Source organism: Zootoca vivipara, chromosome 16 (assembly GCF_965207765.1).
Source record: "Zootoca vivipara chromosome 16, rZooViv2.hap1.1, whole genome shotgun sequence".
Classification (NCBI taxonomy): Eukaryota; Metazoa; Chordata; class Lepidosauria; order Squamata; family Lacertidae; genus Zootoca; species Zootoca vivipara.
The window spans coordinates 35,818,248-35,831,929 of NC_142599.1; the positions used below are offsets into that span (position 1 = coordinate 35,818,248).

The window sequence follows — 13,682 nt, forward strand, 5'->3', positions numbered from 1 at the left end:
GAATTATAATTTCCAGGGTGCTTTAACAAACAACTCTTTAACAAACAAGGGGACTCTGGAAATTGTGGCTTTCAAAATGTGAATAACTTCAGCTTCCAGAAAAAAATATACAAGTTCCCCACCATGCTCATGTCTGATGTCACATAAATTGCTTTGAGGGGACCTGCACATCTTTTCCTGTAATCCCCCCCCCCCAAAAAAAAACGGCTAGAGATTCTGGGTTGCCCCAGCCACTCTGAGTGGCTTTCAACATATATAAAAACGTAATAAAACATTAGACATTTAAAAATGACCCTATATAGGGTTGCCTTCAGATGTCTTATTAAGGTTGTATAATTACTTATCTCCTAGGCTCAGGGGTTGTATAACTCCATCCCCTCCACCATATCTTCAATGAAAATAGGAACATCCTAAGGAAAAGTGGGACATTCTGGGACCAAATCAGAGACCGGGTGAGCTTCTGTACATCAAGGACTTTCCCCAGGAAAACAAGGACACTTGGGGGCTCTATCGTAGTTTCTCTTTCTTTGTATTTTCATTTTTTTTAAAAAAATGCTGTATATTTAAAAACAGAACGAAAGGAAATAAGTCCCACTTTTCCTACCAACGAGACTCCTTCCCAAGCCAACGGAACACAGTGTACAATCCCTGGAGGGAAGAAATGGGGGAAAAATGAACATGTTGTGTAATAAGCTGATTACAGAGTTGGCATCCTGACAACGTTTGGCTTATTAAAGCAATTTTAGACTATGATGGAAGCAGCAGATTTTGATCATGGATAATTGAGACATTAAGTGTGAAGGGGCGTCTCCCAACCATTAAGGACTCCATGAGGATGCTATAAAAGCTCTCCTTCTTCCACGGCTCACCAACAGCTTCACCTCTCATCATCTCTCAACTTCCCACTCATCAAAACAACACAGGTAAGCTTGGCTTGTCCAAGTCCTTGCATAGATCAAATGGGTAAAAACTAGAGGAAGGTCAATATTGGTTGGACATAGCACAGTTTGTAGGAAAGCAAGGAGCACAGGAAGCTGCCTTATATCGATTCAGATGATTGGTCTATCTAGCTCATTATTGTCTACAACAGGAGTGGGATACACCAGGAGTGGGAAACCTTTGGTCCTCCAGAGGTTGCTGAGCTGAGCTATGTCTCCTGTCATCCTTAGCAAGCATGGCCAATGGCCAGGGATGATGGATGTAGTAGTTCAGCAGTCCCTGGAGGGTAAAAGATTCCCCACAACTGGTCTATACTGGGTTCCACATTGGGCGTATCTGCCAACCCTACCTGAAGATGCTGGGGATTGAACCAGGGCCTTCTGCCTACAAAGTAGATGCTTTAAACAGAGCCAGAATCCTTCCCCAAAGAAACCGATTGGTTTGATGAAGGAAGTGATTGACTAGAAAGTTGGGTAGTCAATATCTCCTGCACTGGAGGTCTGAATTGATGGCTATAGGAATTGATGGTGTAAAAAGCTACAGTTCTGTGATTCTATGAAATATTATTTAATGGAGAACTTTTAGAATAGTTACACTGATTCATCTCAGAAGAAGCTCCAGTTTGCTTCCATTTACTTGTACCTGCCAACGTAGGACTTGTCTCGGACATTTTAAATACCAATGGCCATTTATACTAAATCTTCATGGTGTATTTGTGCTACCTAGTTCCTTTGAAGTATTTCTCTAAGACTTCCACACACATGTCTAGCTCTTTTGAATTTCCAACGCCTTTCAACAGTTAGCTGGGGATTTAGAATTCCACATTCTCAGCATGTTTTATTCTATATGCTTGGAATGTCTACCTATGATACAAACCTAAAACTGATTTAATGTTTCTTCTCTCTTTGGAAACAGAGATGTAATTCTGTGTGGGAGGGGGTAGAGATTTATGCCAGGATCCTCATCTAAATAGCAGTATTGGGAACTGCTGTTGGATCAGGCAAATGGCCCATTGAGTTCAGCATCCTGTTCTCACATAGGCCAATCAGATGCCTGTTGAAAACCCACCCATAAGATCCACATGCAATTGCAATCTCACTTTCTGGAGTTTCCAGCAACTGGTATTTAGAAGCATGCTGCCGATTTCTGATAGGCCACGCCTCCCCATCCCCATAGTAACTATTTTCAAAAATAAAATGTTCCCACTGGCCCCCAAAGACTGGTATAATTTAGGTGTAATTACAAACAATATTCCTGGCAATCAAAGGAAAGTATTCCTCTATGCAACAACAGCTGCCAGGATGCTCATAGCAAAATATTGGAAAGGGAGGGAAATCCCATCAATAAAGGAACGGCAAATTAAACTTTGTGAATATATAAATTTGGCAAGATTTACAGCATCCTTAAGGGGATAATTGGACCAAAAATGAGCAAAAGAATGGGATTGTGTTAAAGAATATATGAAAAAAAACATTGTTCTGGAGTAAGTATATCAGTATGTAACGAAAGAAGCTTTGCAGGGTTAAAGAAATTGAAAAACCAGGGGCTTGGTTCCCATGCTTGTCATAATTTAAATCAATGGACATGTCTACTCATATTGGTAGTTGGATGCAACCCATAGTTTTCATTGCTTGTTTCCTGGATATGATGTTACATATGTGCCTGCCTATGTCTTTCCAGACTCAATAATGGCTTCCTGTGGACCATCCTGCGCTGTCCCATCTTGTGCTTCTACCCCAGTCGTTGGTTTTGGATCAGCCGGTCTTGGTAGCTTTGGCGGTGGCCTTGGCGGTGGCCTTGGCGGTGGATTTGGCTATGGTTCTGGCTATGGCTTTGGCTCCGGTGCCCTGGTTGGATCCGGCGTCCCTTCTGCTAGTCTTGGTATTCTTTCTGGAGTCCAGCCTTCATGCGTCAACCAGATCCCACCAGCAGAGGTCGTGATCCAGCCACCCGCCTCCATCGTGACCATCCCAGGACCCATCCTCTCTGCCAGTTGCGAGCCTGTGTCTGTCGGAGGCAACACCCCATGTGCTGCTGGTGGTTATGGATCCGGATTTGGCAGCGGATTTGGCAGTGGATTTGGCAGAGGTCTCTATGGTGGTGCCGGTCTTCTGGGGTCTAGCTCTGGTGCTTTGGGGGGCCGTGGCCGTTATGGGTTTGTGGGGCGTAGAGGCAGCATCTGCTATACCCCCTGCTAAGCTCTCACGGTCTGTCAGCAAGGAGGAAAGAAAAAGAGATCTGGGGTGGACTATTTAGGTTTGATTTTAGATATGCTGAGCACCCTAACTCCCTAGGCAATCCCAAGAGAAGCTGGAAGAGTGTTCTGCATCCCTTGTAATCAGGCCCATCTAGAACATGCAGCTGTTTCCAGTTTAATTTTACCTTACTTTCCCCTGCTTGTTACTTTCCTTTATGATATTTATTTGCCTACATCTCTTTGAAGCACACCAATTCCCATCAGGAAGAAAAGCACAAGATCCATTCACTATGTCTATCAAATTAGCACCCTAGTGTAAATATGTGTAATTGGGACTTAAAGTAACGGAAGGTGGAAAGAATGTTCTATAAATGTAGAAACCCCTACTCTTCCTCCAGCCTGAAAAAAATAATTCTAAAGGAGAAGCTGTTCACTGAAATGTGTTCTTTTTTGCTTTATTATCTTCCAGTATTCTTAGTATTCACTTGAATACTTTTACTGTTTGAAATTCCCAATAAAACTTTTTCTGCATCATAGCACCGGCTTTCTGGTTTTGTTTTCTGTGGCAGCACAATGCTATACATGTCTACAAAGAAGTAAGTTCAAAATTAAGCCAGTTCAGGAGCACAACCATAAGACCATAACACATATCTTCTTGGATTGGTTCAAGCATTCACCATCCTGTTAACAGTGCAGCAAGTATTTCAGAACTTGCCACCTTAATATCATCAGAACCCTTGAATGTTGGAGAAGGTGAAAGAGATATCATGGGACTACTTACCAACAGAGAATATTTATAAGGCATAGAACTAAGAAATCAAGAGAGAGGTATCACTGTTTTTAAGAAGGTCTATTCAGCAATTGGGGGGGGGACTTCAAATTTGGATTAAAGGTAGAGGGACCCCTGACCATTAGGTCCAGTCGCGGACGACTCTGGGGTTGCAGCGCTCATCTCACTTTATTGGCTGAGGGAGCCGGCGTAGAGCTTCCAGGTCATGTGGCCAGGATGACTAAGCTGCTTCTGGCAAACCAGAGCAGCACACAGAAACGCCGTTTACCTTCCTGCTGGAGCAGTACCTATTTATCTACTTGCACTTTGACATGCTTTCAAACTGCTAGGTTGGCAGGAGCTGGGACCGAGCCATGGGCTCACCCCGTCACAGGGATTCAAACTGCCAACCTTCTGATCGGCAAGCCCTAGGCTCAGTGGTTTAACCCACAGCACCACCCGTGTCCCCAGCATTGATAAGGCATAGAACCAAGAAATAAAGAGAGAGGTATCACTGTTTTTTTTAAGATGGTCTGTCTCAGCAAGAGGGGAAAACTTCAAATTTGGATTAGAGGGACATTTAATGAACATTCCATTCATTTCTTAGATTCTGTAGATCAAATTGATTTACTGATAGCAAATATCTATAAAAACTGACCACTGGCTGTTTAGTCTCAAAGGATTTAACCAATTGTTCTAATACCTCTGGTGTCTTAGATGCTGGGAAGGCTGCCAAAGGCCTGAGAGAAGAGGAATGATTTTGCCTGGCACCTAAAGATATTTAATGAAGGCATCAGTTGAACCTCCTTGGGGAAAGCATTCAAAAAACAGAGAACCACAAAAGAAAATGTCCATTTTCTTTTTGCTTTCCTTCAGACCTCTCATGGAGTACCTTAAGAAGAGTCTCAGATGGTGATCCCAGGTACTGGGTCAGTTCATATGGGCAGAGGTGGCATAGCTGCCAAGTTATCCCTTTTTTAAGGGATTTGCAATTATGCTGAATAGGCTTCCTCATGAGAAAAGGGAAAACATGGCAGCTATGAGAGGTGGTCCTTGAGATATTGCAGTCCTGAGCCATTTAAGGCTTCATTGGGCCAAGAAACTAATTAGCCAGTGGAGTCAGTGGAGTCAGGAGTTATATGCTCAAACCGTCCTGCCCTAGTGAGCAACCCAGCTACCAAATTCTGCACCAGCTGATGTTTCTGAACTGTTTTCAGAGGCAGCTTCTAACCTAGTGGTAGAGGCAACAGAGGTTAGGCCAGTGATAGCCAAACTTGTCCCTCCAGCTGTTTGGGACTACGATTCCCATCATCCCTGACCACTGGTCCTGTTAGCTAGGGATGATGGAAGTTGTAGTCCCAAACCAGCTGGAGGGACAAGCTTGGCCATCACTGGGTTAGGCTATCCCTGTTCAGATAGCAGCACAGCTGGCTCACCAGCCAAATCTGATGAAAGGCATTCCATGCCACCGAGGCCAAATGAACCTCAAGTGACAGCAATGGAACCAGAAGGACCCCCAAGCTGTTCCTTCGGAGGCTATGTAACCAGGCCACCTCCCATCTATCCAGTCTACAGAACCACCCACTAACTGTATCTCAGTCTTATCTGGACTGAGCTTCAGTTTATTGGCTCTCATCCAGTCCATTACCAAGGCAAGATAACTGCCTGGCACATCCACTGACAAGCCTTGATATATTAATTTTAGAGACCTAGGATAAAATACCAAATGCTGACAGACAGGAAAAATGGGGTTTTTTGCCCTTCCGGATTTGGAGTTGTACCGTGTGGCAGCAGGTTTAGTCTGGTTAAAAGAATGGATAACCTTAAATGACCCAGAGATATTAGACCTAGAAGGGGTGGATATCCAATATGTTTGGCATTCATACTTAATATATGATAAAGTTAAAGTCCACAAGGGTTTCTTGAACCACTTGGTAAGGAAGTCACTATACCTGATTTGGTCAAAGTATAAGGGAATTCTGGAGCCCAAGATCCCTCTGTGGGTATCACCAAAAGAGGTTGTAACAGTGCCATTATCTTGATATATAAACGAGAAGTAGAGCTGTGTGTCATGAGCATATCCAGCACTGTGGTGCAAAACTCCCTCTGGTGCCCACCCCCACCCCCATTCCCCAGAGTTGTTGATCTTTTTCTAGGGAGGATGGTTGCAGGGCTAGAGGAGGCGGGCAGCGGCTGGAGGGCAGCTCCTCTGGCGGGGAAGAGGCAGAGGCTGGATGCGGTGCCTTCCACATCAGCTGGCCACTTCGTGTCGCGGTGGCAACGGCAGGCGGAGGCTCCGGGAGTGGCGCTGCTTCGGGCGAGGGTGGCGAGTTGATCTTGGCTGGCGCCACATCCATCCTCCGCCTCTTCCCTGGCACACTCCAGAACTTGGCGCCCTGGCGCTCTGTGCCACTAGCCTCTATGGGTAAGACACCCCTGCTGAAGACACACTCCAAAACTCCAGATAACCCCACTCAGCAGTTTCATGCAGATGTTAAACAGCATGAGGGATAAAATCAAACCCTCACAGAGCCAAAGAGCACTTCCCAAGCACCACCCACAGGAAATCTAAGTAGGACCGGAACCACTGCAGAACAGTGCCACTCATGCTTATCTTAGGCTGGATCTAGACACATCCAAGAAGTGTTTCACTTTCTACCACATGTGGTGGTTATGTAAGAAAATACAGGTATTCTGGGAGAGTATTCACTCAGAACTGCAAAAAATGCTAAAGATCTCCTTTAATAAAAAAACCAGAAGTCTGTCTCCTGGGAATTACAGATTTGGGTATTCCGCAAAAAATCTTTTTATATGCTACGGCGGCAGCAAGAGTTCTCATCGCAGCAAAATGGAAGAGCATTGAAATTCCCTCTATACATGAATGGATCCAAAAGCTGACAGAATATGCCGAATTAGATGGTCTATCAGAAAAAAATAAAGAATAAACCAAAACAGGAATTTGTTTCAAAATGAGAGGTTTTCAAATAATATTTGAAATATGATTACAGTAGTTTAAACTCTGTTGCAGCATTCAAGGAACTTCAGTAATAATTGCAAGTTAGACATAAGAGTTATGATATATTAAGAAAAAGTTAAATTATGATAAAAGTGTGTACGTATTGGAAATTAGTAATATGAAAATGAAATAAGGAATAGAAGGGAGGTTAGGTCTATAGTGTTAAGACCAACTTATTTTTTATTGTTTGGTAAGAAAATTTTGTGTTTATTGTTATTCTTGTGTGTAATTCTGTATCTGAGTTTTCTTTTTTCTTTTTGTATCAATAAAAATACTTTTTAAAAAAGAAGTTTTTCAGTGAAATGCATTGCAAACTTTGCATGAGAAATCAGGTTGGCGAAAACAGAACTCCACAGCACCATCTGGTGTTAGAATGCATAAACAATGCATATAAAAACACTTTTTCTTTGCCAGTGTTCACCAGATTATGAGTCCACTGCTTTTAACCACTACACCACACTGGCTCTAAGTTATTGCTTTAGCATGGCAAGTTAGTAATTCTAACACTTGGAACAAAGAGATGGGATGTTTGTGTTTGGCTTGCTAGGGAAGCAACTTTAGAATATATGAAAATGTACTGTAGCCTGTGTGAGAACTGGTCAAGGCTAGAACCACCTATCCAACCTATTTATCACAGTATTTTGCAGGAGGGCGAAACAAGGCATTATTCCAGAAATCCTTGTCAAGATTCTGTGGAACTGCAGTAAGCTCCTATTTGGATTTTATGAATATACAAAGACATACATGGAACAGAAACTAGCAAATATTTGGACTCTATGAATGAACTGATCTATTGGGACTTCCGTTTACTTTGTTACACTTTATGTGTTGACTCCGTGCAAGAGAAATATTTGATACTGTGATAAATACAGAAGAGCATTGTTTATGTGAAAGCACAGCCTGTTACGTTTTGTGTGTCTGATCCTGATCATAGACAAAGGATGTGAAAGCTGCGGTCCTCCAGTTTGGAAGAACTACAGTACTATAGTACCCATCAGTCCCAGCAAGCATGGCTGATGAGAGCTGTAATCCAATGACATCTAGTTGGCTGTAGCACAAAAGCAGTTACACCCAAAGGAGGCTGTGACAGAGGTTCTACCTGTACCATTATCCTTCTGGTCAAATTGGTTTATGGGCCGAATAGGTAATGCCTTTTCTATGATTCTCCCAAATGATGGAATACAATTTCCATTTAAATGAGAATTGTCTCACCTGTGCATTAAAAAAAAATTAAGCAGGTTTTAATTGGTATTGTTTTGAGTTACCTTTTCATAGAATCATAGAAACGTAGAGTTGGAAGGGACCCCAAGGGTCATCTAGTGCAACCCCCTGCAATGGAGGAATCTCAGCTAAAGCATCCATGACAGATGGTCATCCAACGTCTGCTTCAAAACCTCCAAGGAAGGAGAGTCCACAACCTCCTGAGAGAGACTGTTTCTCAGTCAAACATCTCCTACTGTCAGAAAGTACTTCCGGGTGTTTAGATGGAATCTTCTTTCTTGTAACTTGAAGCCCTTGGTTCAAATCCTGCCCTCAAGAGCAAGAGAAAAACAAGATTGTTCCCTCTTCCATGTGAAAGCCCTTGAGATATTTGAAGAGGGCTATCCTTTCTCCTCGGTCTCCTCTTTTCCAAGCTAAGCATGCCCAGCTCCTTCAACCATTTTTCATAAAGCTTTGTTTTCTTTGAGGAAAGGGCTGTAGCTCAGTTGTAGAACACCTGCTTTGCATGCAAAAGGTCCCAGGATCAATCCCTATCATCTCCAGGGAGTGCTAGGAAAAGGACTCCTGTCTCAAACTCTGGGAGATGCTACAGCCAATATAGACCTTACTGAGCTAGCTAGACCAATGGCCTGACTTTGTATAAGGCAGCTTCTTGATTTTCTAACTGGGGTCATTTAAGGCTGGGTTCATTTAACTGGTAAGTTGTTTTTAAATGACTAACTTTTATTTGCTGGAATGCATGTCGATTTTGGGTGTCTCTTATCTGCTTTAAAGAATTCTTGAGCTTTTCTCATATAGTAGCTTAATATGTTTGTTTTAAATTGTATATTCTGCTTATCTCCTCTCATAATTCTAGAACTTGGGGCCATGCAATGAAGTTGAATGTCAGAAGATCCAGGACAAGGGGTGGGGCAATGATTTCTTCAAATAGGGCATATTTAAACTACAAAATTCTTTCACACAATGGTTAAGAGATGGTCAGTAAATTGGATGACTCTAAGACAGGATTAGACAAATTCATGGGGGATAAATGACTACCAGCCATTATCTCTGTGTCCTCTTCCCACTGTTGTGAATGCTAGTTGCTTAGAAACACAAGTAGGGAATGATGCTGTTGCACTTATGACATGCTTGTGAGCTTCCCACTGGGACATCTGGCCTGTGTGAGAACAGGGTCATTGATAAGATGGGCCTTTGATCTGATCCAGCAGGCCTACCCTTATCTCTTTGTAAGAGATGTGCCCCTAAGAGCAACTTGCCCAAAAGTGTATGCTTGCACTGATAAAAAAAGATAATGTCCCAATGAGGTGCCAAACTAAGAGAGTCAATTCAGAATGAACTTTAATGGAAACATGAAAAGTGTCAAGCAGGCAATTGTAAAAGAAGCAGGACAGGAACAAGGCAAAGGCACACACTATACAATGTGGCTCTCAACTTCTTCTTGGTCTGGAGGCTTTCGGGAAACATAGTGGGAAAGCATGAGAAAGGAAGAGACTCGTGTAAATGCTGTTGGCTTAGATGATGGTCCCAGAAACTCAGATTTTCCAGAATCCAAGGTGAGACACTCAAAAATGGATAGGCATGATCTTCACCCATTCAGGGTCATTCAAATCATCATCACACAGATTTTCTTCAAGAGTTCAATATATCTAATTGCACACACTACCACGGCGCCCCAGCAGGGATCTCCTTCCAAAGAGCCCACCCCTCCTCAGACCATAGCCCCAAGAGCTTCCAATGAGGCCATCCCCATAGCCCCACCCACCATAACCATAGCCTCCTACGATCCCGGAACCACCAACAGCACATGGAGTGTTGCCACCAACAGACACGGGCTCACAGCTGGCAGAGAGGATGGGCCCTGGGATGGTCAGGACGGAGGCAGGTGGCTGGATCACGACCTCTGCTGGTGGGATCTGGTTGACGCATGATGGGGCAACTCCTGCCAGGACTCCGAGGTTGGTTGCTCTTTCAGCACCTCCATAACCGTAGCCAAGACCTCCATATCCGTAGCCAAGACCTCCATATCCGTAGCCAAGACCTCCATACCCATAGCCAAGACCTCCTGCTGATCCAAATCCAACAGTGGGGGTGGAAGCACAGGATGGGACAGCACAGGATGGACCACAGTCAACCATTGTTGGGTAGAGATGAGTCTGAAACCAAGAAGAACATGGGAGCAAATGAACATGTGGAATGCCACTCCAATGGGGAATGCAGGGGACATTTAAATCAGCTGCCTTTGACAGTTCTAACATTATGCCCCAATGCTTGGATTCTTTATTGTTTTCTCTTCTTTTCACCACCACCCTTCTCTTCATTGTGGGTCTCAAATCCAAATACTAGCAACTCCAGGAGAATGTCATCTATCTGAAACTCTGGAGAATAGTTTCCAGTCAGTGAGGACAAACGTGAACTAGAAGGTCCAATGGTCTATCTTGGTAAAAAGCAACTCCCAAAGTTTCTATTTAGAGACGCGGGTGGCACTGTGGTCTAAAGCACAGAGCCTAGGGCTTGCCGATCGGAAGGTCGGCAGTTCAAATCCCCACAACAGGGTGAGCTCCTGTTGCTTGGTCCCAGCTCCTGCCAACCTAGCAGTTCGAAAGCACGTCCGAGTGCAAGTAGATAAATTGGTACCACTCAGGCAGGAAAGTAAACGGTGTCCGTGTGCTGCTCTGGTTCACCACATGAACCTTGGCCAGTAAAGCGAGATGAGCACTGCAAACCCAGAGTCGTCCACAACTGGACCTAATGGACAGGGGTCCCTTTACCTTTACCTTAAGTTTCTATTTAAACCAGACCTTTATCTGGAACAATGAATGCAGGAATTTTCCCCCCTTTTCCAGAGGAAGGACCATTACTCACTAACAGAACATATGTTTTGCATTCGATCCCTGAAATATGCAGGTTGGGCTGGGGAAAAATCTCTCATCTAAAGCCCTAGAGAGCCTCGGACAGTCAGAGAAGACAATACTGAACTCAATGGATCAATTTTAAGGCTGTTTCCTATATTATTACTTTCTTCGTCTGCCAAATCTTCCACGAGAACAAATTTATATTAGCCTATGCAATAAATACTTCCCCTATGCCGACTTCTGTTTGTTTTTTATCTTCCTGATTGGATTTGCACAACTTGTGATAGAATAAGACACTCTCACCGCCTCCATCACCCAGGGAAACAAAAATGAATAGTTTTGAAAGAATGCTATAAGATGCAAGAAAGGAAGGGCTATAGTGAATTGTTAGAGCATCTCCTTTGCATGCAGAAAGTCCTGACTTCATTCCCCAACATCTCCAGGTTAGGTTTGGAAGAAAAACCTTCCTTGATGCCCTGGAGAACTGCAGCCGATCAAACATTACATTGCTGGACGGATAAAAACTCTGGTCTCGGTGTAAGGCAACCTCCTAAACGTTCGTGTTCAGAAGAAATACATAGAAAACAAGCCAGCCAGCAACATGGAGGATGTAGGATTCCTGGTGGAATAGCAACATACCCCACAACATAATTGAATTTTAGAGTTCGCTTAGAATTTGTTTAGCTGAACCCTCTGAGCAGTGCAAAGATCCCAACATACATACACACATTTGACTTACCAAAGTCTCTGAGGAGTAAAAATGGAGAGAAGGAGATCAAGTCAAGTAAAGCTGTTGGAATATCTCAGCCCAAGGAACCCTTTTATACTCTTTTGACTGTATCCCCTGATGGCCCCACAGCTAGCTGGGATACACCCCCTTTCCCTGAGGCTTTAATTAGCAAGCGATTTATGAATTGCATCATGCCCTCTAATTGTTTTAATAAGGAAGGGAAAACGGGGCAAAAGAGTTCACATTTCCTCTGCTCCCCACAACGCTTCTTTCCCATTCTCACCCTTTTGATCTTTGCATTCTCATTCTTCCACAAAAGAGGTTAATAAAAATAAATTAAGAAAATGTAAAGATGAAAATGTAAAGAGAATTAAAGTAGCTGGAATGGCTGGAGATTTTATCAGTAGCCTACTTGACTTTCATATCCAAGATTTCAGCTGATCATTCTGTTCACAGCACATAGCCAGTTCTTCTCTGCCTCCACTGTCAGAGGTAGCATGCCTCTGAATACCAGTTGCTGGGAATCAGAATTGGGGAATGGGACAATGAGTTCCTGTCCTTCTTATGGGATTCCTATTGACATCTGGTTGACCACTATGAGAACAGAATCTTCCTAATGCTCTAGCGTTCATTCACACAGGGATATCACATACACATGTATGATTAAGTGTACCCAGTGAAGCGAAATGATTTTGAAGAGTTAGCAAAAAATCACAATTATTTGAAGCCCACCCCCAAATAAAACGATTGAAGATATAAAAGGGTAATGTAGGCAGGGATGATGCAAAACATCTGGAGGACCACCACTGTACTAGACACCACTTTCCGCACCACTGTCGTACTAGACACAAGTCCCAACCAATCAGGGATCACATATTAAATTCTCTTGTAGTATTAGCCACCCCTAATTTCCTGAATTTCTAGCCCACCTGTGACTTTTAATGCCAACGTGACTGACACAATGCAAGGGTAAAATTTAATAATGCTGCTTTTTTAAAAAATCCCTTGATAGCCTCTTGTTTCCATCTTCATCTTTGAGATCAGCATGGGGAATCCTACCCACTGTTCCATCAATATGTAAGAAAGATCAGATGGGCAGATCAAAGAGTTGGCGCCTTCATGGTGATCAGTTGAGATCTGTTGGTATCCATCTGTCTCCACTGTTAGACACTTACTGAAATGCTAAGGTTATTTCCAACTAGCTCATGTTAGACCTATTGAAAGCAATGGACAGGGGATGCCAGGAAATGGGGAATTATGATCACATGTGGTGGAAGTGTAAATATGTACATTTTTTTTTTTGCAAAGGGTATTAAAGGAGATAACAGAAATCACTGGGTTAAAGCTGACTGAAAGTCCAGAGGTAGCATTATTATCAATTTATGATGGAGTGGAAGGTTTGCAGGCTATGAATAACTTGGTCACAAATTTACTGACAGCTGCACGACTTATTATAGCTAAGAAGTGTAAGGGGCAAGCAGAATATAAAATGGAAGAATGGTCTATATGGGATATAGCTGTTAATGATAAATTAACGTGTCATTGAGGTAAGACGGGAAATATACAGGAGAAATTATTTTGAGGAAATATGGAGGGTGTTTGTAGAATTTGTACTGTTAAAACAGAAAGGGGTCAAACCATCACAAGAGGTGTTGAAATTTTGGGAGGTTGGATAGTTACAATGGGATGGTCTCAGTGGTGGGGTGCACATTTTTATTCTTATTTATTTATGAATATTACATTGTAAAAGAAGAAGAAGAAGAAGAAGAAGAAGAAGAAGAAGAAGAAGAAGAAGAAGAAGAAGAAGAAGAAGAAGAAGAAGAAGAAGAAGAAGACAACGAAAGCAATGGACAAGTCAGTCAACATCATGCATTTTGTTTTTGGTTTTTTTAATTCATCTTTATTTCTTATTAAAAAATCACAAATCCACACAAATCAACACAATATAACATAAC

General features: G+C 42.8%; 2 protein-coding genes across 2 annotated transcripts; one reads left to right on the forward strand and one right to left on the reverse strand.

Annotated features, from left to right (window-relative positions):
• Positions 1 to 793: 793 nt before the first annotated feature.
• Positions 794 to 3,672, forward strand: LOC118079473 (uncharacterized). The gene is made up of 2 exons (XM_035103660.3): positions 794 to 923; positions 2,620 to 3,672. Exon 2 carries the CDS (start codon positions 2,628 to 2,630, stop codon positions 3,135 to 3,137), a length of 510 nt encoding a protein of 169 aa, XP_034959551.3. The 5' UTR covers positions 794 to 923; positions 2,620 to 2,627; the 3' UTR covers positions 3,138 to 3,672.
• Positions 3,673 to 9,466: 5,794 nt separating this feature from the next.
• Positions 9,467 to 11,804, reverse strand: LOC118076244 (uncharacterized). Its single transcript, XM_088659348.1, has 2 exons — positions 11,737 to 11,804; positions 9,467 to 10,298 (listed from the first exon to the last, which is right to left on the reverse strand). The coding sequence occupies exon 2, from the start codon at positions 10,278 to 10,280 to the stop codon at positions 9,792 to 9,794; it is 489 nt and encodes a 162-aa protein (XP_088515474.1). The 5' UTR covers positions 10,281 to 10,298; positions 11,737 to 11,804; the 3' UTR covers positions 9,467 to 9,791.
• Between the last annotated feature and the right edge of the window lie 1,878 nt (positions 11,805 to 13,682).

Coding starts and splice junctions, on each gene's coding strand:
- LOC118079473 (XM_035103660.3), top strand. CDS start 2,628: ATGGCTTCCTGTGGACCATCCTGCGCTGTCCCATCTTGTGCTTCTACC.
- LOC118076244 (XM_088659348.1), bottom strand. CDS start 10,280: ATGGTTGACTGTGGTCCATCCTGTGCTGTCCCATCCTGTGCTTCCACC.